The following is a 25,040-nucleotide window of genomic DNA, read 5'->3' as shown; positions in this document are numbered from 1 at the left end:
GGACGTTCTGTCAGCAGTGGTTATTTTTTAACCCAGGAACAGTCATCGTTTACTGGTGAAGGTTTGGCAGGCTGAAGCTATGGGAAGATAAAAAATTGTTTAAAATTTTCACAGATACATGTATTGTTTAAATCACAATATCAGAAAAGGAAAATGGACACCAGAAGAAGAGAGTGATCTTAAAGCATTGATCGAGAAGCATGGAGTTGGTAAGAGATCATCCTTAATCAGGGCTTTGACCCAAAATGTCAATAATTCTTTTCCCCCTCGCGTGTCCTCGACTTGCTGAGTTCTTCCAGCAGTTTATTTGCTCCAGATTCCAGCATTTACAGTCTCTTGTGCCTACGTAGAGGTAACCTTGGAGTATTGTGCTCAGTTCAGGTCACCTAGCTACAGGAAAGATACCTTTAAACTGGAAAGGGTGCAAAAAAAGATTCACAGGAATGTTACCACGACTTGCAGGAATAAATTATAAGAAGGATGGATATGTCAGCACTCTTCTCCTGAAGCTTAGAGACTTTGCAGAGGTTTATAAAATCTCGAGGGATGTGGATAAAGTAAATAGTGATGGTCTTTTTCTAAAACTGGAGTGCATAGATTTAAGGGGAAACATTTAAGGGAGACCTGAGGGGTATCTTTTTAAGGTAGAGGATGGTGGGTATATGGAAAACACTACCAGCAATGGTGTTAAAGCCAGGTTTAATTGTAATGTTAAAAAAGACATTTAGACAGGTTTATAGGGCTATGGGCTGAACATCAGTAAATGGGACTAGCTTCAGCTACAATGGCCTTTTGATTGAAGGGAAGGATTTGGGGAAATGTATGGGTGGTCAGACAGATGGTGGGACTCTTAGCAACACCATTGAAATTAGTCTCCTAATAACAAAGTTTCAGTAAAAATCTTTTGGAAAGCATCAACAAACAGAGCCCAAACTTTGGTCCACCATTTCTGTCATCGGCAAGTGTGCCTACTCTCACTCAAGATCTCTAACTTGATTGGAATGCTGAAAATGTGGATGGGCTAAATACAACTGCAAAGCAGCAAAGTCTTCAGGAAACAATTCTTCTTCTTTTTCTTCTTCTTTGGCTTGGCTTCACGGACGAAGAATTAATGGAGGGGTAATGTCCACGTCAGCTGCAGGCTCGTTTGTGGCTGACAAGTCCGATGCGGGACAGGCAGACACGGTTGCAGCGGTTGCAAGGGAAAATTGGTTGGTTGGGTGTTGGGTTTTTCCTCCTTTGTCCTTTGTCAGTGAGGTGGGCTCTGCGGTCTTCTTCAAAGGAGGTTGCTGCCCGCCGAACTGTGAGGCGCCAAGATGTACGGCTTGAGGCGATATCAGCCCACTGGCGGTGGTCAATGGGGCAGGCACCAAGAGATTTCTTTAGGCAGTCCTTGTACCTCTTCTTCGGTGCACCTCTGTCACGGTGGCCAGTGGAGAGCTCGCCATATAACACGATCTTGGGAAGGCGATGGTCCTCCATTCTGGAGACGTGACCTACCCAGCGCAGTTGGATCTTCAGCAGCGTGGATTCAATGCTGTCGGCCTCTGCCATCTCGAGTACTTCGATGTTAGGGATGAAGTCGCTCCAATGAATGTTGAGGATGGAGCGGAGACAACGCTGGTGGAAGCGTTCTAGGAGCCGTAGGTGATGCCGGTAGAGGACCCATGATTCGGAGACGAACAGGAGTGTGGGTATGACAACGGCTCTGTATACGCTAATCTTTGTGAGGTTTTTCAGTTGGTTGTTTTTCCAGACTCTTTTGTGTAGTCTTCCAAAGGCGCTATTTGCTTTGGCGAGTCTGTTGTCTATCTCATTGTCGATCCTTGCATCCGATGAAATGGTGCAGCCGAGATAGGTAAACTGGTTGACCGTTTTGAGTTTTGTGTGCCCGATGGAGATGTGGGGGGGCTGGTAGTCATGGTGGGGAGCTGGCTGATGGAGGACCTCCGTTTTCTTCAGGCTGACTTCCAGGCCAAACATTTTGGCAGTTTCTGCAAAACAGGACGTCAAGCGCTGATTGACGGACAGGCATAAGCAAAGTCTTCAGGAAACAATAGTATTGACTAAACATTCTTTTCATTTCATTTAGTGAAAGCCTGTGTCTTATGACATTGAATTGCAACATCTGTAGTTCAAGTTGATTACCTGATAACTAATCTCAATCATAATTTCAATGTTTTGAATTTTTTTTGTTTTGACAGGCAAGTGGAGCAAGGTAGCTTCAGAGTTGACAGGCAGGACAGACACTCAGTGCTCCAGTAAATGGAAAACCCTAGAAGGAATAAAGGTAATGGTCTAGATACAGTAGGATCTATCTGTAAACAGACTTTCAACACAATCATTATAAAGAAATCTTTTGATCTTTTGGACTGCAACAAAATGCTTTTACAAAACCACTGTCACCTCGATGAGATTTTGGGTGTTCCTCCATTTGTAAATTCCTGTTTAGGCCACTGCTGTTCGCTTCACATTGATTGTTCCAGGCAGCGTGTAGAAAAATATTTTATTGAGATGGTTCCATAGATGGTGTTATGGCTTGAGCATTTTCCTAGAGAAATGGGAGTAAAGCAGGTCAGGAAGAAAGTTGGTAGAGGTTTCCGTGATTGTGAATGGTTTAGATAAAGATCCTTTTAACTGCAGCAGTGGACAAAAAAAACAGTTTAATGCGATGAGCAAATGAGAGGGAAATGTGAGGAAAATCATTATGAGACAGTAGAATAATTATGATCTCGAGCTGATAGCCAGTGAATAATAGGGAAACTGTCACTATAGCTATTGAAAGGAAATTGGACAGGCAATTGTCAAGTGTAAAGGGAAAGAGTGAGGAGTGGCGTAGTTTTTAAAGCAAACTTAATGGCCTCCTTATACACCATGGGTATTTTATTTTGATTAGGGGTCTTAAATTGATAGAAATCTCCTTCCCATCTAGTAGCTGATTAATCTTATGCAATTTTAGACTTGTGTTGCAATACTTTGCATCATACAACACTGATTTAATTATCGATCTCTGGGGTGGCTGTTAACTGAAGGTTGCAGTCACTTGGGCACAGCTAATTTCAGGCACTTCTGGGATTGTGGTTAAAGTAGGCAGGGGTTTGGTGATTGCCAGGCAGCCAAGAGTAAATATTGGTTGTACCATTCCTTGTCCCTCATCCAAGTGATAATGATGTATTTCAGAGACACATAGCGCAGTAACAGGCTCTTCTGGCCCAAGAACCTGTACCGCCTAGTTACATCCATGTGACCAATTAACATACTACTCTGTATACCTTCAGAATGTGGGAGGAAACCCATGTGGTCACAGGAGATCTGTTTACCAACTTCAAGCTGCAAACAAAATACCTGGTTCTAGTTGAGTAGTATTTAGAGATGGATCCTACTTGTAACCAATATTTGTACTTGCATTAGTCCACAAAAAACTTTGTCAGTGTTGATCAGTCCTGTTGAACTATAGTTAGTGATTTAAATGTAAAAAGTTTTTTTCTGCAAAGAACAATTTCTGGATTCACTGAGAAATCTTTTGGAAATACTAGATTTTTTAAATATCGACTTTTCTTTTTCAAACCAAAAGCCGAAACCTCTTCAAGGGACACGGAAAAGGAAGAGGAGGCGACACCTTACTAGATCAAGAAGGTGGGAAAGCAGCTCTGAGGAGAGTTTTGAGGACTGGGAGGATGAGGATGAAAAAATTCTTGAGGAGATGGAGCAAGAGCAAGAGGAAGAAGAGGCAGAGCTCGAAAAAGATGAAGATCAAAAGGAAGACCTAAAAATTGAACGAAAGAAGCGGAGGATAAAACACAAGAAGGCAACTGATCCCATAGTTTTGGATGTGGACCAATGGGTTCCAGTTGTGGAAACTAAACAGCCACCTGCTGAGACTAACAGCCAAGTTGTAAAAACAGTGATGGAGCACCCTGTGGACAGTTGTAAGATTGAAAGTCAGAACCCTCGAGGGAGACCCAAATCTAGCAAGATTTGGTCAACTTTCCTTAAATCATCCAATGCTATCCCGAGTGTGGGTGAAGTGGGTGTAGGGCCAGCAGAAGTAAGTACATTTTTTAAAACTAATACTGACATTTGGGGAAAGGGTGGGAGAATTTGGGCATTCCAGAACAATGTAATCTTTTGACATCTCTCCCAAAAGTGAACTCACTCAGCTCATTTCTCTACAAAAGAGGGGAAGGGTGTGGTGGTTCAGTGTTTCTATTGTTTTCACTGTAATCCACCAAATGCAACTTCAGTCCCACTACTAGCCTGCATACTTGAATTTTGTTCTTAATATCTGAATGGCTTTGATGCAAATGACAGGCTTGGTTTGGCTGTCAATTGTGAAGTGTCCAGCTACAACCAACCACATTATTTGGACTTCACTAAAGGCAATTAATGAACCTGTTAGGTTTTTGGAACAATCCAGCATCTTTTTTAATAAAACATGCTGGCTTTATATTTTCAGTTTTTACATGTTAAATTCCTATTTCTTATATTTCATGTATTTCCTTGCATTCATGGATTTGAGCTCTTGTGCTCTAGATTATTTGTCTAGTAACAAATTGCCTGTAGTTTTCTCTCTGTGAGTCAGTGTAACAGCAGGCAATGTATTTATCCCAACAGGCAATTTTTTTACTGTGGCAGAAAAGTCAATAACCAGAGAAGACACAAAATGTAAAATAAGAAAAAACAAGAGTGAGGTGCTCTGATCTAGAACGCACTACCTGAAAGGTTTTAGGAAATGTCTCTAGATTCCTTTATTGTCATGTACATAAGTGCATAAAATTTGTTTACTTTTGTTCGCGTGTAAAGGAGGTGACACTTCCAGCACTGCTACCAAGAAAAAGACTAGAAATGAGAATCCCTTTAGAGACATTGAGTGTCCATGGATCCTGCCACCTCCGATGCCACTGCTTCCTGCACCCCCATAGCCTTTTTAATTGCATGGCCTCCTGTCCATTATAGTAGTGAACCCAAACTCCAGGCAGTCAAGTCAAAGGGAATTGAATAAAAACTTGCCCAAAGAAATAACATGGCTGCAGGAGACCAGGGGAGTGAGAATAAGTGAAGGAGCTAGCAGAGACCCAATTCTGTCTTCAGAGTTGGTCAGTGCTAACCAGTTTGAGTGGGGAACAAAATACCCATGATGTATGCAAGCATGAGACTTGATTGAGTAGTGAGTGTGAAAATCACAGGAATTTATTATTTAATTCTTTTCTTCACAGAGGGTATTATCTGCACCTACGATAGTGCCAGATTCAACTCCACCTCTCAAAACTGTTGAGTGCCTAGTGGCAAATGTGCAACAGGAGCCTCTTCAATCCCAAAAGAATCCCAAGCGGGCACGACGCAGGATTCTCGCAGCACACCTTTCTGATAGGAATCTGGATAGAAGGTTGCTTGCAGAGATATCCCGCTGGACCACAGCAAGGCCGGTTGTTCGGAGGGAAAGTAAGCTACAGAACTTTGCAATGGATTTGGATTGGGAAATCTTAGAAGCCTTGAGGGAATTGTGTCTTGCATAATCCTTCCTCAAATTTCCTTCAAGAAACCAAAACAAAAATTCAGAGAAGTGCAATCTTTTTCTTAACTGCTATGTTGAACCTTCCTGCACCCACTGTCTTCTGCCACCTCTACATTGTCTAATGTTATCCTGCCCAATCTCCCATTTGTCAATTCCCATATCTGAAGCTCATCACAGAGAGGTTTCTATCCTGACTTGTGGGCTTCGTGCACAGGTCACCCCTGTTCTCCTTTACCAATGTTAGTTCCCTGTAATGGCTATTTTAAATATTGTTCTGAAATCTTTCCATGGCTTATACCCTCTCTAGCTTTTTCCAATCCTGTAACCCTCCATCATCTATGTTCCTGTGCTTCTTGCACCTTGAGCACTATTTATTTTTAAGCAATACAAAAACAGGCTATTGTTCATGTAACAAAGGGAGCCCTGTAGTTTTTTTAGAAGAAAATATATCGAATTAGACTGATGTTCATGGGACCCAAGCCTCTCAAAAAAGGAAATGGAAAAAACCCACATCTTGAGTAAATGGCCAACTCTTGGATAGCACCAGAAAAGGAAGCTTAGAATTTCAAGTAAAAAGAAAATCTTTTATTTGCTGATAGAGGCTCTGAAAGTAATTGTAAAGGATTGTCCAGTCAGAATTATTTGTTTCATTGTAAGATGCCTTCAAGCAATAAAACCTTGTTGATATTGTTGGAAATGGAATAGGCTCAGCAGTATCTACTGAAAGTGGTTTATTGTGTTAACACTTTAGGACAATAGCCAGAAGAGCAGTAAAAGATGATTGATTTGAAACATTAATCACATCTTTTTACAAACACTGACCTGCTGCAACTTGGGATCCATCTATGATCATAGAGTCAAACAACGTGAAACAGGCCCTTTGGCCCAACTCATCCATACCAATCAAGTTGCCATTCTGTTCTAGACCCATTTGCCTGTGTTAGGTCCATAAAAAGTAAGTAATTGTTAATATTTACTTACAACAGTTCAGTTAGCTCTGAAAGAAGTAAGTATTGCCATTTATCAACAACAGAATAAAATCTCTTTGGAGTATTTAGCTGAAAGGAGTAAAACATGAAAGTCTCCAGACACCGTAATTAAAGTAAAAACAATGCTGGTGAAACTCAACAAGTTAAACTGTACCTTAACAAGCAAAAATAAAGATACATAACTAATGTTTCGGGCTTGAGCCCTTCATCAGGCATGAACAAAATTTGGAAGATGTCTGAACAAAAATGGTGGGGGGGTGGTGAGGGGCAAAGGGAGAAGCACAGCCCCACAGGCAGGACATAAGGGAGAGCACACCAGCAAACAAGGGGAGGGGTGATGGGTCTGTGAATGGGGAGGGAAGCGATGAGTGAACGAGGGAGTCACAGAGGGAGCAGGCCCTACGGAGGGAGAGTGGAGGGGAGGATGTGTCTGGTGGTGGGATCATATTGTAGGTGAAGGAAATTGTGGAGGATAATGTGTTGGATGTGGAGGACAAGGGACTGTTTTTGTGGCTTCTGGGGGCAGAGAGGGCCAGGTCAGATGACAGGAAATGGAGAAGATGCAGGTAAGACCTGAGAGGGAAGCCACGTTTTAGGAGGAAGAAATTAGGGGTGATCCAGGCAGGAAGATCTCATCTTGGGAATAGATACGATGGAGACAGAGGAATTGGAAGAAAGGAATAGAAGGGTCTGGGTCATCAAGGTAGTTGTGGAGTTGGGTTTTTAAAAAAATGTCTTTCAGAAGCTTGACTCCTGAGATGGAGGTGGACAGATCAAGAAAGGGGAGTGTGATGCTGGAGATGGACCAGGTGAATTTGAGTACCGTGGGACAGCACCAGCATCTGTGAAGAGAGAAAGAATGACCTTGTAGATCAGTTCACTCAAGAACAATGTTTCACCAGACTTACCCTGGTTAGTGCTGAATGACCCAGAGTAGAATGCTGGAAATGTTCAATGGGATCATCGGAAGCATCAATTGATGCTTCAGTTAAATTCTGAAATGGGTGTCAATCAGAAAAAATATCTACCATTCTTCTTCAGGTTTTGTATTTGTAGCACTTCCTTAAAATGACACACAACAGTATCCTTCACACCTCAAAGCAACTTTAAAATCAATGAACTATCTGATCTAAGGAGGTTATATAGTTTGGACTTAATGTCTTAAAAAAGTGAGAGGGTAATTCATGATCTGAAGGAGAGTTACTAATTGTTAAGCTGTTTTCATTAGTGGGAGAGACACAAAAGATGGGACAGAATTGCAAAACAAGGGTTAGTCATTTCAAAACAGGTTCATCGAATTTTTTCTGAGGATAGTGAATCTCTGCAGTTCTCTGCCCCAGAGACAGTAGTGGCCAGATCATTAAAGTAATTTGTAGTGAAACTAGGTGAATATTTGACAAACCAAGAAATTCAGACACAAGAGAAGATTTGAGGCAGTTATTGATGAACCATAATAGCATTGGCAGGGCAGGCTTGAGGGGCCTTGTGAGCCACTTCTATTTTCTAGTGTTCCTGTACTTTTTGTAATGAAGTCACCTTTATCAGAAATACAGGGGTCATTTACTCAAACAGTAATGCAATAATAACCAGATAATTGTGAAAGTTAAGGGATAAATACATGGCCAAGGACACTAGGGAAGCTCTCGATTTCCCATTAGTCCGGGATCTTCATGTTAACCTGAGATAGCACTTTAAAAGTGCTATTCATCAGGCATAATCCTGAGAGGCCGTAATCTCATTCAGCAGCTATTATGGACAATCCAGCAGTTCACTGCAGTTATTATGATATATTGGAATATGCTAAGCAGGAAAATTGACAATCAATGGGAAGCTGGACATCATTGGGGTACACATTACATGTAAAACTGTTTCTTTTTTTATCCAGTTGATGTTATGCGTGAGAGAATGGAAGCAATTGGTTTGAGCAGCACTCCTATTTTTGTACTCTTGTTGCAGGTGAGCTTGTCCATGGTATAAAGTTTTTGAGAAAAAAGCATCTATTGGTCAGAACTGAATTGTGGGTCAGAGATTCCATTTTAAGTCCTTAGTACCAAAGTTTGAAATTTGGTAGGAGTAATTAACTGCAGCTGTAGCTTTTTGCCAGCTTTGGTGGGGTGGGGGGGGGGGGGGGGTGGTAGGAATCAATTGTAATGGTGTGGTTCCTGTTCATTTCTGATGGAATGTAAACTGATCACAATGTATCCTTATTAAACCATACTAAATTACCGTCAAGTGCTGTTAGTATACCGGACCATGGCATGTAATGTGTGGATAGTAGAAAACCTATTCGTGAACAGGTTCATGAACAATAGTTCATTACCGTTGGGACTGAAAGTACTTTACTCTGTATCTAATCTATTGTTTTAACTTGTCCAGTAGTTTGTAACCTCCATTGTCAAAATTATTGTGACTTCTAAACCTAAAATTTCAATATTCTTTGATTCTCTTTCCTAAGTGCTCTATTATGCTTCCATACCAGAAAATTGCATCTCATCCAAATATAAAAATATTCAATAAGGTTTCTGCCCTGACCTCCCACTGATCTGGAATTTGTTGTCTGTGAAGATGAAATGAGCGGTCTTGGCTTTGACATCCATCATGCATACTTTATATCCGAATGCTGTGTGCATACATAACCCATGTTCCTCAAAGGTTGGCACTGTCGGAAGCAGTGACACCTGTGTTTACACTATCTTACAATGCTTGCAGGTGTTCCGGATTGACAAAGAGGGGTGCATGCAGATCATAAAAGAAGAGGTATGGAGAATTGCTATTATTTTGCTCTTTAATGTTGGCTTGGAGGTATCTTTAAATTTGGACATACAGCCCATTAGCTTGTTGCGCCCAATTAACCTACAACCCCTGGTATGTTTTTTGAACAGTGAGAGGAATCCAGAGCCCTGCAGGGATCACCCATGCAGGGATGTGGAGAATGTACAAACTCCTTATAAGCAGCATGGGATTTGAACCCCAGACCTGCAGAGCATTGGACTAACCCCTATGCTAACCATGCCACAGTGTTGGGGTGACAATGTTAACAGAAGGAGGTTTGATAATTAGGGGGCAGGGGTGAAGAAAGGTGGTGGAAAGGTTTTAAATTTGGGCATATTTTGAATTGTGATTAAAGTACAGACTACATTCAGCATTGTACAGCTGCACCCAGTGATTTGGGAGTTTGGATGGGCTCTGTAGAGTTCCAAATCACAACTCTATTTTGTTTAGCCATGTCCAGATAAATTAATAAGTTGCAAGTGGCTTCCATGCCCTCTGAACTTGCAGAACGGGATGGAAATAAGTCCAAGCCATCTCCCTCACCTGGGTATTAAGCCTTCAGCTGTGAGAAGAGGCATTATCTATTACAAGAAAATGTACTTTGAGGGAGCCTGACCTTGTTTGGCCAGGGATGAGTCACATAACACGTTGTGGTTTAGTGCCTCTTATCTCCTGGGAGACCAAACATGCCCTACACACTTTTGTAGAACTCAGCAAAGTTTTTTTTTGTTAGCAATTGTCAATATTTTCTTTCTTCCCTCCTTTTTATTGATAGGGCTTTATGTTATGGTAGATAGTTTGTTCAGGAAAATATGTACTAATTGTATTTTTTATTTTGTCAATTAGATGAACAAGGATGCTCAAAGCTTGTCAGGTATGTTTCTTCAATTATATTTTTCCTTCCCTCAGCCCTCCAACCCTATATGCCTGTTACTGTTCAAATGATACAACTTCCAAAAGGCCATAGATCAGAGATAAAATATTTAGGCCCCCTTATGAAGGTTGGGGACAATTTTCTTTTCATGGCTCTGGGTGCTTTTTTTTCAATTTGTTCTTCCTAGTACATTATTCTAGTTGCTGTCTTAAATGGGGAAAAGGAGTGTGATGGTAACCAGTCATAATGGAAGCTATTGTCAGAATGGGACAGGTGTGGGATAGATTATTGACCTGTCACTATTTCTAAATGTTTTAAAAGAAAACTTATTAGGATGTCTTGAGCACTTTTACAGCCAGTGAAGTTTTTTTGAAGCTACAGTCACTGTAGACTATAACGTGTAATTTAATCACATAATTTGCAATTGAGAGAAATGTTTATTGAGGAAACTTGGCAAAACTTCATTCTTTAAATTGCATGTCTCAAATTCTTGTATATTTGCACGAGAAGGCAGTCTGAATGAAATTCCTCTTTTGAAAGATAAAACCTCCAGTAGTGTAATGTTTACTCAGTAACTTCACTGGAATCATCAGCTGTGATTTTGTGCTGAATTATCTGGATTCTGGTGTTTTTGAATTTTTTTTCATATTTTCCATTTTCAAAATATATGTATATAACTTTCTTTTTTCTTACAAAACAACCCCTTCCCTCCCTCCCTTTTCCCAGTATAAATTCGTACATAATCAGGGCTTACAATTGGGTTTAAAAAAGAAAATCTTTATTGGGGAGGTCACTTATATTTTTATCATTTTGCACCTTTTATACTTGGGCCTCTATATAGTCCAGATAAGATTGCCGTATTTTTATATAAATGTCATATTTATTTTTTAGATTGTATTTGATTTTTTTTTCTATAGGAATACAACTATTTATCTGCTTTCCATCGTGCTATCTGTTGAGGGGAGTCAGACTTCCAAGTAATTGCAACATATTTTTTGCCACAGCTAAAACTATTTTTAACAAATTAGTTACTTTATTACTTATTGCAGTAAATTGCCCAAACGATAAAGCTTTGGGTCGTCCGTGAAGGTCACCCCCGTTATCCTTGTTAGTAATATCCTGCCAGAAAGGTCTCACCTTCACGCATGACCACATAGCATGCAAGAACATTCCTATTTCTATCCCACACCTAAAACACATTTCCGATATTTCAAATTTTGATTTATCCATTTTCTGTGGTGTGAGATATAATGGTGTAGGAAATTATTTTGCACTAATCTGTATCTTGCATTTATAATTGACGCCATACTCTCCAAACACCAATCAGACCAGCATCTTTCCATTATTGCAACTCCTAGATCCGACTCCCAACTCTCTTGATCATCATCAACTTATTCCTTTGTTATAGCACGAATTCAATATCTTGTTACCCAGATTCGTAGGCAGTAGTACATTTTTACCTAATGGTGTCCTCAGTGGTATGCCTACCTTTTTCCCCCAATACTCATTTATTTCTTGCCATAATATAAGGACTATTATATGGGCATTAGTTACAGTATCTGTTCAACCTGCTGCAGCCAGTAGAAAGGGCAGGGGCAGGCGGCTGCACCCAATTGTCCCAGCACCATCAGTGCAGCCTGTCCTGCAGCCTAACAGCCTGATGATTCCAATAATGCTCCCCAACTCCACTGTACCCATCATGGCACTGGTCACTCCCCAGGGTTTGCTCTGTATCCTTCCAGGTACAGGCCTACCTAATCAGAATGCCCATGGTTTATTATATAGGATTTTTTTTGTTTTGTTTTTGTTTTTGACTTAATAGTCCTTAATTGTCTCCTCCTTTATTAAATTCAGTCCCATTCAAATTCACAAAGGGGCCTGTTTTCTTCAAAGAAAGATGATAAAAATCTTGCCTGTGCTTCTTAAAATCCATGTCTAAGTCCTCCCAGTTTATAGCCCCATGTTAACTTTACCAGTGTAATTCTTGGTACTTTGTCTTCTACAATTATGTAATAATTTAAAGAAATTTTTTGGTGAAATAGGTAACAATTGAAAGAAATACTGTCGTCTTATCATTGCCTTCATTTTTATACAATTTATCCTTTCTATTAATGTAATCTGTCTCTTCCTTCAATTCCTTCCTTTAGTCCGATAATTTGGACATTACTCCGTCAACTGAAGTTCTCCACATGATCAATATTGTCCAGCAATCCTTGTTTATCCGACTCCCATTCATTGGCTTTTTTTCTCCCAAAGTCTCAAGTTTTTCATGTGTAAAGGGGAAACGGTGATTCTTGTCTGGAACCCTTCAGAAACTGGGAAAGAGAAAACCAGTTAGTATTAGAGAAGATGGGGGAGCTATCGGGTGGAATGAAGGAAATGTATCTAATAGACTGATTTTAACTGCCACATTAGCTCATCCTGTCAGCTCTACTTCTAATATTCCCTTTGTTCTACCTATTCCCTCCTCTGATCTACCCTACTATCTAAAACACTCTTTTTCTCAGTTTTGATGAATAGCCCTGACATGAATTGTTAACTATTTCTCTTTCCACAGATGCTGCCTGGCCTACTGAGTGTTTTCAGCATTTTATAAAATTTCACACATCCAGCATTTGCATTTTTTAACATATTCATTTAATTTAATAACTTGGTTCTTTCAAAGTTCAAGCATAGGCTTTTGGGCTGATTTGGCTTCCTACTATGTTATGTGTTTGATTCATGTAATTCCCATTTCAGCAATCAGCAAGAATGGGGACAAATCAAGTCTAAATCCTTATCTGAACCAGATAAAAGGAACTACCATTGATGTGGGCAATGGGCAGACAATGGAAATGACTCGGTTCAAGCTGAGTTCTGCACCTTTTAGAGAGAAACCAAAGACTGTACAAGAGTTGCTTGCCGAAAAGCGAAGGACTGGAGGTATTGCTCAAAGGCCTTTGATCATTCCACAGCCATTGATAACCCAGCAACCACTACAGGTTACAATGATGTCAAAGCCAGCAGCTTTAAGCAAGGTTCCTGTGGGTCCTGAACCACAAGTGCCTGAACAATCCCGTTCATCTTCGCCAATTCAAACCAGGGTCTCCATGCGCAGGAGAAAGCCTGTGATTGAATCTACAGTCGGACAAGTTGGACTTGAAAAGCCAACATTGACGGGGAAACCAAAGGGAAATGATGAGTCAAAAATGACTTCAACACCACACAATAGTCAGCTTCATTCATCAGCCATAGTAAAACCAATGAAAAATGACAAGCTTGCACCTGCATTAGATATTGCATCTGTTCAACCTGCTGCAGCCAGTAGAAAGGGCAGGGGCAGGCGGCTGCAGCCAATTGCCCCAGCACCATCAGTGCAGCCTGTTCTGCAGCCTAACAGCCTGATGATTCCAATAATGCTCCCCAATTCCACTGTACCCATCATGGCACTGGTCACTCCCCAGGGTTTGCTCTGTATCCCTCCAGGTACAGGCCTACCTAATCAGAATGCCCATGGTTTAGCCGCAGCCACTATAGCCAGCCAAAACAATAACACTGCTGTAACCACTATGCCTTTGGGTATTGTGAGCACCAGCATGTCATCAAGTACTCCGACTCAAGCAGCGATCAACTTTCCCCTTGCATGCAGCCAGTCGGATATTGGTGGCCCCAATGTTGCACCAGTGCTAACCACTTCAAGCACAAAACTATCATCAACTCACCCAGTGAACGTTTCTTCACTAGCAGTATGCAAATTGATCCCACCATCCTCCAATTCAGCACAGATTCAACCGACACAAACACCTGCAAACTGTGGGACTTTGGCTCCAACTCTGACATCAGCCAATGCTGCCACGCCATGTGCAGATCTTACAGCAGTGAAATTCATTCTGCAGGTTGCAGCTAACCATGTTGATTCCACTGTCAATGCTCCTCCCACTATTCAGCTTGCTCAGGACTCTGGATCTTCAGGGAAGACTGTAGATACTCCAAACACTGAGTCTTCATGTGCATGGCCCAGCAGCTTGGCACAACCTGAGGGGACCAAGCTGCCAACTGCAAAGTTACATTCGGATAAAACCTCTACTGACTTTAAACTTTTGTCTGACAACAAAGATGCAGTGATGAAAGACTGGCTGGAAGGGGAAGGTGGTGTCCATGTCCCAGGGACACAGACCTCTCTACCTTATTTGCCACCCTTTGCTTCGACTCTGAGAGGCTTCTCAAACCTTCTGCTGCACAAGAAAGTCCTGGAACATAACTTGCCTGACTTTGAGACAACCAATGTAAATGAACCAGTTGATCACAAAAAAAGACTCGAATCAGCCAGGGTCCTAGTGAGCAAGAACCTAAAGTATAACCCTGCCTACCAGCTCTTGAAAGCCCGATTTCTCTCTGCTTTTACGCTACCTGCATTTCTAGCTACATTGCCACCACAGGGGACTTTGACTACAATTGGCTCCTTAAATGAAGATCTCAATCAAGATTCCACAGAAGAAAGTGAGTACACAGAGACTGATATGGACAGTGACAAAGAATTGCCACAACAATGCATCACAGATGAAGTGACCAGCAAAGAGCTAAACCAACCCTTTGAAATTCCTGATGACCTTTCCTTTGATTGTGACTTGCTGGGCGGTTTGGTAAGTGAGAGAAGGATGCATTCAATGGTATTTTCTTAATGAAATTTGCTGCTGTCTCTTGTATACACTACTTAGTGTCTTGTCATCAAGTTCCCATCCTCTGACCCCTTCCCATCTTTAATCTGCCTTGTTCTCCCTTGCTTTATTTCCTGTTCCATGCACATCCACAACCAATCTCTGACTTCCCCTCAGATTCGTGCATCATACACCTTTTTTATACAGGCAGCTCTGGCTCTGCTTCCCCTTCCTTTCCTCCTTAGTCAGTACCTACCTGTAACCATTATCTCTTTAATGGTCACAGATTGCTCTTGCACCTTTTACCAGTATTCAGTTCCACTTTATCTTTTCCCGGTCTCTTATCATTTAACATTAAACCTCCAATTTAGAAATTCTTGGATTTCTCCTTATCCTTCTCCATTATTAATCTAAACCTTATGACCCAATCATCTCCACTCCCCAAGTGTTCCCCCATTGATGCTTAATCAACTTGGACCACCTTTGTAACCAGAACTAAATTCAATGTTGTCTCCATTGTCTTTGGGTCACAAATTACTGTTCTTCAAAAGCTACTTTGTTCTTTTTTCTTTAATGCATGATGTTTCAATCAATTTAAATTGCCCACAGTCACCATTCTATAGTCCTTGCACATTTCTGTAATTTCTCAGCAGGTTCATTCCACCATCTCTCACCCTCTATTTGACAATGTACAAATACATTCATCAGTTGACAGCTCACTTCTCAGGTTTTGCTGCTTAATTCCCACTGAGGTAATTCAGTATTTGATCACTCCAAGACATCCTCTGTCCCTACAATAATATCTTCAATTTCGTACTGGCACTCTCACCTTATTTTTTTTAGCAGTCTCAGCTTTTCTAATCATTTCTTTCCTGGAGTATTGAGTGCATTTTTAGCCTGTTTCAGTTATTGCAACTACAAAATAATCCTACATAACTGTGCATCTCACCAGCCTTGTTCTATGTGCCTTTGTATATTTGGAATCTAAACCTCGATTTGAATTTCTCATAATCTCTTGTTGGACTGTTCCCATCTCATAATGAAAATTTTCCTTCTCTATTTTGATCCAGCACTTATACTTTGTACACCTTATTCCTCATTTCTGTTATTATGCCCATCCCTCTACCAATTTAGATTAAATTCTCCTCAGCCATGCTGGTGAACCTTCCCCACCTGGTAATAGAAATTATTTCGAAGTTGAGCATGCTTAGGGAGTGTTGGGTAAATATGGGAAGTATTATTTTTCTCACATGACTGGACTTTTTAGAAAAGGAAGTGGAGAGAGAAATTTGAGTCTCGTAATGAGCAAAAGTTTGATATGATCACAGCAGCTGTGTGGGTGGGAGCTGAAATTGAAAGCTGATCCAGGCTATGTGCTTCAGCCTCTATTATGGCTGTCATTCAAATAGAACAGCTATCTCATTAAGTGAAACCGTACACTGAAAGACAGAGCTAAATGCAATGTGGAAGTTTTGGTGCAATGTATTACACACCATTTATTACAGTGAAGAATAACTTGTTAATACAGACACAAGTCAGAGAAGTATAGCAAACATTTGAGCATTTGTAAATCAAGGAATATATATGTCAGTTGTTGAGGTGTATTTTAATTTTTTAATTTAGACATACAGCACGTAACAGGCCGTTTCAGCCCACAAGCTCATGCCCCCACCCAAATTACACCCAATTAACTTACACCCCCAATATGTTTTGAATGGTGGGAGGAAACCGGAACCCCCCGGGGAAAACCCATCCAGACTTGGGGAGAATGTACAAACTCCTTACAGACAGCGCGGGATTCGAACCCTGGTCCCAATCGCTGGTGCTGTAACGGCATTGCACTATCCATGCTGTGTAGTGAGAGCTGAGGTTTAACTTTTTTTTTCAAAACTTTATTTATTAATTTTAACATATAAAGAAAGTAAGTAATTCACGTACAGAAAAAATACAAAATAAAGTAATACAAGTACAAAGTAACATAGTTAATACAATACCAATCTTGGCATCTCCCCCTAACAACTAAAAACTAAGACTAAAAAAAAACTATTTTTAACCCCTAAGCCCCCCCCACCCCCACGATAAAGAGTGAAGAATTAATACTATTAGTATAATAAAAAAAATAAAAAATATATATCTTAAAAAAAGATCGATATATATATATAAAAAAAATATTAATTAAGTATTAATTATTAATCCAAAAATTTTTATTATATAAGAATATATATGAAAAAACAAAAAGAACTTAAATGAAAAAAAAGCCAGCTAATAATAAAAAAAACTAAAAAAAGGAAAACATATATAGAAAAAATATATAATAAAAAAAGTTTTTTTAAAGAAAAAAAATGATTAATTCAACTTATTTAAATTGTATATAATCAATAAATGGGGTCGACTTTAACTCATAAAAAGGCATCTTATCTTGTATAGAAAAAGATATTCTTTCCATAACCAAACAAAACTTCATCTCTGAATACCACCTATCTAAAGACAATACATTTCTATTCTTCCAAGTAATCGCTATACATTTCTTGGCCACTGCCAGCGCTAAGTAAATAAAAGAGATCTGGTAATTATCTAATTCTAAATCAATCAACGGTTGCATATTCCCTAATAAAAATATATCAGGGTCTAATACAATATGAAGATTATATAGATTATTAAATACAGATTGAATACCTTTCCAAAATTGTTGTAACCGATCACACAACCAAACAGCATGTAAAAAAAGTACCAGAAACCTGATCACAACGAAAACAAAGATCTGACTTACTAAAACCAAATTTTTTAAACTTTTCGGGTGTTAAATATAATTGATGTATAAAACTATAATTAATCATCGCCAATCTAGCATTAATCAATTTTCGAACACTATTACGGCAGATTTCAGACCAATCTTCTTCAGTTATTGTTAAACTTAAATCTTTTTCCCATTTCATTTTATCTTTATCCCAATCTATTGTACTTTCACTTTCCAACAAAATACGATACAAACCTGATATATAACCCTTTTTTGGAAATGAGAGCACATATTTCTCAAAATCAATTTCAGACAGTAAATTCATTTGACGACCGCATACCTGTTTTACAGAGGATCTTAACTGATAATACACAAATATAGAATAACCATTTATATCAAATCTCTTTTGCAATTCTACAAAAGAACAAAAATGACCTTCTAAAAAACAGTCAGATAAATTATGTATTCCTTTCTCCTCCCATTGTTTCAAAATAGTATTAGATACCGTGAAAGGAACAAGTTGATTATTTATATAATGGTAATCTTCCCGACTACTTATTTTTCAATCCCATTTTATGTAATTTACTTGTCCATAAATTCATTAAATGTTTCAATATTGGTACATCATAAGTTCGTAACAAATTTTTATTCCATCGAAATAAAAATTCATTCGAAAATTTTTCAGAAATAACTGCCAATTCTATCTGTGCCCAACTAGGCGTATCTTGTGTGGCCATTAATGCGCTAAGAAATCTAAATTGAGCTGCTTCATAATAAAATTGAAAGTTAGGTAACCGTAACCCTCCAAATTGAAAATCCCACATCAATTTTTTCAACGCCACCCTAGGAAATTTTCCTTTCCACAAAAAATCCCTAATTACTTTATATAAATCCAGAGCTGAGGTTTAACTTGAAGGAGGATACGGACTAGTGGCGAGGGAGAGGGATGTGGATCAATGGTGGTGACTCGATAAGCTGTTCTGATGTATATAATGAACTAGGTAGTATATGGTATTCTTTTGCTTGTGCTGCTGTTAAACCTTGGCATTGCTGCTACAGTCCATAAATTGGGCCACGGTCTTAAATGATGGCTGGGCCACAGATTGCCATGATGATTTATTGATATCTTTCACAATTAGAAGGCCTTTTCACTGTTTCCAAATATCTCTGATTGGAGACAGTAAAAAAAGAATTAGTTTAAAATAGCTAAGAATGAAAGATAATTTAAAAAATTACCTGCATTTTGAATTGGATTTAAAATGAACTTGGTTTTTACTTTAAAAATTCTATGAAATCAAGGTAAATACACAACTTGCTGTTCAGAGAGATCAGCAACTCCATTGGAATAAATGGTACCATTACCAGATGAGCCAGGAGTGGCTGATAAGAAGCAAAGGCAACTGATATGAAGTGTATGGCCCCTCAGCGTGGCAATGGAGAGGAAATCCTGGACTGCATGTTGAACACAGTGCCAGGAGCTGAATCTCGACTTTTTTGAAAAAAATTTGCAATGTACCAGGGAGCCTCCTGCTTAAACTATTAATGTGTTCTGGCCCTGTCCTCTCATGCGTCTTTCATTCTCTTTCCAACTCTTGCCTTTGGGTCCTTTCTTTCATTCAGGGTTTCAACTTAGTTTTTGATTAATCTGAAGCCGCAACTTAATTCTTCGTATTTCTTCATTGTTGACCCACCTGGCCCCAAGATCCACTTTATTGACGGCAGGTTAATGGAGTTGGGCAAAAATAACATGCAAATAAAAATAGGAAATGCTGGAGAAATTTGTTTTTATCTCCAATTTTTATATTTTTGCTTTCAGTGACATGAAAATACACTGGGTCAAAATAAATTGGAAAAGAGCAGTTAAGTATACAAGATGTGGGCAAAATTTGAATTTATTAGCCTTGAATTTAGATTTAATTGATGCATTAAAATTGATTTAAGAAATCCATGAGGTAAATAGAAATTATGTTTATGGGGGGGGGGGGCAATGATTCTTGTTGGAAATTTGGCACTGAGGTCCAGACTTTGACTTGCTAGAATTGACTGAGCATTGCTGGGACTTATGTAATGATGGGCACGGCAGTAGTTATCCAGTTGGGTAACTACCAGCTTTATTGAGCATTAATTTTTTTTTTTTTTATAAATCGGTCATCTTGCAGGAAACAGTTGTTGGGGATCAAAGTACCCCAGAAGCTTCCAGTGCCCTCGAGGGTGAGAGTCGAGTGGCAACCAGACAAAGCCAACGTCTGAGAAAAATTCCCTGAAAGTTGTTGGAATTTGAAGGTATTGAAGTAAATTCTGCGTTCATGGAAATTTCTTGTGGCTGAAAATGAAACTGGTTAATGTTGCATTATCAGCTGTTTGAAGGATTGGGAAATAGTCTTGTTTTGAATTGATATCTTAAATTGCTGACATTTAGTAAAGGACTTTGTGCAAGCAAGAGACTCTGATCCTGTTATTGCTTAATGAAATTTTGTATCAGATTTGGTGTTGAAATTGGAGAACGGTGCAGCAAGGGGCAATGGAAAAATTGCTCTCGGACTATGGAGAGGACTTTAAATTCAATGGCAGGTTACACAATCTTGAATTAAGGAAGAATATATGATTTCCCCACCCGCCGCATTACATAGACTTAGTTGGGTTCTGAGAAAATTGTCTGTATCACAATTTTCCACAACACAAAACCACGTCATCTACACATGTAAGAAACTCAAGTTTTTTTTTAATGATGCAGCAAAGTACAGACCCTTCAGCCCATGATGTTGTGCCACCCAGTTTTAGTTTTGGTTTGAGAGTACAGTACCCTGGCAAAACAATCCATTAGTGGATGCAGAGTTTTTTGTATCCACATAAGAGCGCACAAATAGTGGAAGAACTTAGCATTTGGAAATCCTCAGCAACTAGAAGTTGAGAAATTGCCTCTGTTATATGTCAGTCCATAGCTCACTCCCTAACTGCAGAGAATATACAGTATATACTCTCACAAAAGTCAAATTTTGTAGACCATTTTTAAATGTTAAATTTATGAGGTCGACTATTACACAAATACTACTTTTGAGGGGCTGATATTCATACTAGAATCCAAAATACCATCTCAGTAGCAGAAGACTAAATGATCTTTAAATTAATAAAGAACAAAAACACAATGAATTAAAATAATAGAGTCTGCATATCTCATCACTGGGAAGGTCGAGACCACGATAAGTATCTGCGTTGTCCGAGGGGTTGGGAGTTCTGATTGGTGGGCGACTGAGGCGAGAGTCTGCATTCAAGGCATGGGGAACTCCACTGGGCAGGTAGCCAGGGCTGAGGCGTCAGGAACTCCAGCCTGTGGGCGGCTGGGATCAAAGTGAGAGACAAGGGTCGACTTTTACACAAGATATATGGAAAATTGAGGAGTCACGTGATGGAGTAGTGGCCGGTCAGGGAATTCCAGCCCTCTCCGGAAAAGCTGAAAAAAAACACACAAAACACAAAGGTACAAGAATAAAAATTAAAACAAAGTAAAAGTAAAGGTGAGAAGAAAATGGCAGAGAAGAGAGAAAAGTTGAAAGCAACGGGAAGAAGAAAAGAAGAAAGAACGTCGGAAGAAGGTGAAGGCCTTACTTGTCCAAGGAGGCCCGCCGCAGAGAGAGAAGCCTGCTGCCTCAGGTCAGTGGAAGTCCCGAGCTCGGGACTACAAAAATGGCTCGCGGAGCCGAGTAAAAGTGCGCAAGCGCGCATGAAAAAAAACACACTGACGGGAGGGGGGAACAGCTGAGGAGTCGATCTCCACAGCTGAGAGTGACAGCTGCAACACAGCAACAGGAAGAGAACACAGAAAACAAGAAAGAAGAGAGCAAAAAAAAAAACAAGGAAACAACAGATGGCCAACCCAGAGGAGGAAGAAGAAGAACATAGAGAAATGGAAGAAGAAGGGAAAGGCAGGACAATGGATATATTTTTGTTTAAAGAATATATGGAATCAGTGAAAGAATGGCAATTACAAGAATTTAATGAGATAAAAAGAATTAAGAGTGCAGAAGAAAAAATGAATAAAATAGAAATGGTCATGTCAGATAAAGGAAAAAGAGTGGACAAGGTGGAAGAACAAGAAACAGCCGTAGAAATGGAAGTAGAGGACTTAAAAGAGAAATTAGAAGAATCTAATAAAAAAGTTAAAGAGACACAAGAGCTATTAGCTCAGAAGATAGATATAATGGAAAATTATAATAGAAGAAATAATATAAAGATAGTGGGCCTTAAGGAAGATGAAGAAGGCAAGAATATGAGAGAATTTATAAAAGATTGGATCCCCAGGGTCCTAGGAAGACCAGAATTACAGGAAGAAATGGAAATAGAAAGGGCACATAGAACATTAGCCCCTAAACCACAGCCACAACAAAAACCAAGATCCATTTTAGTAAAATTCCTAAGATATACAACGAGAGAAAATATATTGGAGAAAGCAATGAAGAAAATAAGAGAAGACAAAAAGCCACTGGAATACAAAGGTCAAAAAAAAATTTCTATCCAGACATAAGTTTTGAACTCCTGAAGAAGAGGAAGGAGTTCAATACAGCAAAAACAATCCTATGGAAAAAAGGATATAAATTTATGTTAAAGTACCCAGCGGTACTTAAAATAGTTATTCCATGGCAACAAAACAGACTATTCTCGGATCCGGAGGAAGCACGAAAATTTGCAAAACAACTACAAAACAAGCAGAGAGATGAAGATATGTAATGAGAGTAAAAATGACCACGAACTATATGTATGTGTGTATATGGGTATATAAAAACCTCACAAAGATAAGCGTATACAGAGCCGTTGTCATACCCACACTCCTGTTCGGCTCCGAATCATAGGTCCTCTACCGGCATCACCTACGGCTCCTAGAACGCTTCCACCAGCGTTGTCTCCGCTCCATCCTCAACATTCATTGGAGCGCCTTCATCCCTAACATCGAAGTACTCGAGATGGCAGAGGCCAACAGCATCGAGTCCACGCTGCTGAAGATCCAGCTGCGCTGGGTGGGTCACATCTCCAGAATGGAGGACCATCGCCTTCCCAAGATCGTGTTATATGGCGAGCTCTCCACTGGCCACCGTGACAGAGGTGCACCAAAGAAGAGGTACAAGGACTGCCTAAAGAAATCTCTTGGTGCCTGCCACATTGACCACCGCCAGTGGGCTGATATCGCCTCAAGCCGTACATCTTTGCGCCTCACAGTTCGGCGGGCAGCAACCTCCTTTGAAGAAGACTGCAGAGCCACCTCACTGACAAAAGACAAAGGAGGAAAAACCCAACACCCAACCCCAACCAACCAATTTTCCCCTGCAACCGCTGCAACCGTGTCTGCCTGTCCCGCATCGGACTTATCAGCCACAAACGAGCCTGCAGCTGACGTGGACATTTACCCCCTCCATAAATCTTCGTCTGCGAAGCCAAGCCAAAGAAAAAAAGAAAAAAATATATGTATATAGATGTGTATGTATATATATGTGTACATGAGTGTATCTGTATTTAGAGGAAAATATATAGAGTATAGATAAGAATTAATAAGGGAATGAAAGGGAACAGAGGAAATAAGGAGGGAATTAAAAGAGTGACCTTTGTTTTATATGAAAATTGAAATCTTTTATGGAGGGGCTGGGTGGGGAAGAGTTACGGTCACTGCAAAATCAGTTGACGCTTGCGAGTGAATTCGCAAATCCAAATGGAGAGGGGAGATGTGGTTGCCCAACAAGAGATAAAGGGCAACTCAGGAGGGGGAGGGGAGAATGGGGTTAAAGAAGTTTTAAATAGGAGAATAAGGAAAATGTTTGATGTTTTAGAAATGTTGTCTTATAAGGTGTTCAAAACAAGAAAGCAGAAATGGATAAGAAGGAAAGGTGATGACGAGGAAACGGAAAGGGAAGATAAACAAAGTATGAAATGGCTACGTTGAACTATATGACTTTAAATATTAACGGAATACATAACCAAATCAAAAGGAAGAAACTGCTAAATTTACTGAAAAAAGAAAAAATTGTTATAGCATTCGTGCAAGAAACACATTTAACTGAAATGGAGCATAAGAAATTAAAGAGAGATTGGGTAGGACATGTAACAGCAGCGTCATATAATTCAAAAGCTAGAGGAGTAGCTATATTAATCAGTAAAAATGTGCCAGTTAAAAAAGTAGAGGAAATAATAGATCCAGCAGGGAGATATGTAATGATAAAATGTCAAATATATTCGGAGTTTTGGAATCTACTCAATGTATATTCACCCCCTAACGAAGAAGATCAAAAGTTTATGCAAGATATTTTTTGAAGATAGCAGACACGCAAGGTAACATATTAATAGGAGGGGATTTCAACCTTAATTTGGATTCAAATATGGATAAAACTGGGAAAAAAAATTAACAGAAAGAACAAAGTAACCAAATTTATAATTAAATCGATGCAAGAAATGCAACTTTTGGATATATGGAGAAAACAACACCCAAAGGAAAAGGAATATTCATATTATTCGGGTAGACATAAAATATACTCAAGAATAGACCTATTCCTGTTATCAGCTTGTGTGCAAGACAGAGTAAGAAAAACAGAATATAAAGCTAGAATATTATCGGACCATTCACCCTTGATATTGACAATAGAGTTAGAGGACATCCCTCCAAGAATGTATAGATGGAGATTAAACTCCATGCTACTTAAAAGGGAGGATTTTAGAGAATTAATTGAAAGACAAATTAAAATGTATTTTGAAATAAATACGGAATCAGTGGAAGATAAGTTTATACTATGGGATGCAATGAAAGTGTTCATCAGAGGGCAAATAATAAGTTATATAACCAAGATGAAGAAGGATTACAATCAGGAAACAGAGCACTTGGAAATGGAAATAGAAAATATAGAAAAAGAATTAGCAATGAAGGAAGACACAACTAAAAGAAGAGAATTGGCAGTTAAAAAAATAAAATATGAAACACTACAAACATATAAGGTGGAGAAGAACATAATGAAGACAAAACAAAAATATTATGAACTAGGGGAAAAAACGCACAAAATTCTAGCATGGCAGCTTAAGACAGAACAAGCTAAGAGAATGGTATTGGCATCAAGGAAAAAAGACAAACAATTCACATATAATCCAACGGAGATTAATGAAAACTTCAGAGAATTCTATGAACAATTATACCAAGCTGAAAACGAAGGGAAAGAAAACAAAATAGATGAATTTTTAACTAAAATTGAACTACCAAAATTACAAATAGAGGAACAAAATAAATTAACAGAACCATTTGAAATAGTAGAAATACAAGAGATAATAAAAAAACTACCAAATAATAAAACACCAGGAGAGGATGGATTCCCAATAGAATTCTATAAAACATTTCAAGATTTATTAATTCCTCCCCTCCTGGAAGTAATCAACCTGATTGACAAAACACAAAGCTTACCAGATTCATGCAAAACAGCAATAATGACAGTAATACCAAAGACAGGGAAAGATCCACTCGCACCAGCGTCATATAGACCAATATCAT

General features: G+C 39.2%; 1 protein-coding gene across 8 annotated transcripts in view; it reads left to right on the top strand.

Annotated features, from left to right (window-relative positions):
* The window catches only part of snapc4 (small nuclear RNA activating complex, polypeptide 4), an 83,465-nt gene that overhangs the window by 53,296 nt on the left and 5,129 nt on the right, over positions 1 to 25,040 (top strand). For 5 of the 8 annotated variants that reach the window (XM_069919675.1, XM_069919668.1, XM_069919657.1 and 2 more), the window contains 9 exons: positions 115 to 209; positions 2,205 to 2,290; positions 3,575 to 4,048; positions 5,217 to 5,442; positions 8,390 to 8,460; positions 9,214 to 9,261; positions 10,123 to 10,150; positions 12,890 to 14,772; positions 19,684 to 19,807. In XM_069919675.1, the coding sequence (XP_069775776.1) occupies positions 115 to 209; positions 2,205 to 2,290; positions 3,575 to 4,048; positions 5,217 to 5,442; positions 8,390 to 8,460; positions 9,214 to 9,261; positions 10,123 to 10,150; positions 12,890 to 14,772; positions 19,684 to 19,788 (3,016 nt within the window). In that variant the 3' untranslated portion in view covers positions 19,789 to 19,807. Of the gene's footprint in view, positions 1 to 114; positions 210 to 2,204; positions 2,291 to 3,574; positions 4,049 to 5,216; positions 5,443 to 8,389; positions 8,461 to 9,213; positions 9,262 to 10,122; positions 10,151 to 12,889; positions 14,773 to 19,340; positions 19,384 to 19,683; positions 19,808 to 25,040 lie in introns of those variants that run through there. The other 3 variants (XM_069919692.1, XM_069919703.1, XM_069919683.1) reach the window with 3 other exon arrangements.

This window comes from Narcine bancroftii, chromosome 1, assembly GCF_036971445.1.
Source record: "Narcine bancroftii isolate sNarBan1 chromosome 1, sNarBan1.hap1, whole genome shotgun sequence".
Taxonomy (NCBI): domain Eukaryota; kingdom Metazoa; phylum Chordata; class Chondrichthyes; order Torpediniformes; family Narcinidae; genus Narcine; species Narcine bancroftii.
The sequence above is the reverse complement of the archived record's forward strand: the minus strand, read 5'-3'. Positions and strand labels throughout refer to the sequence as shown.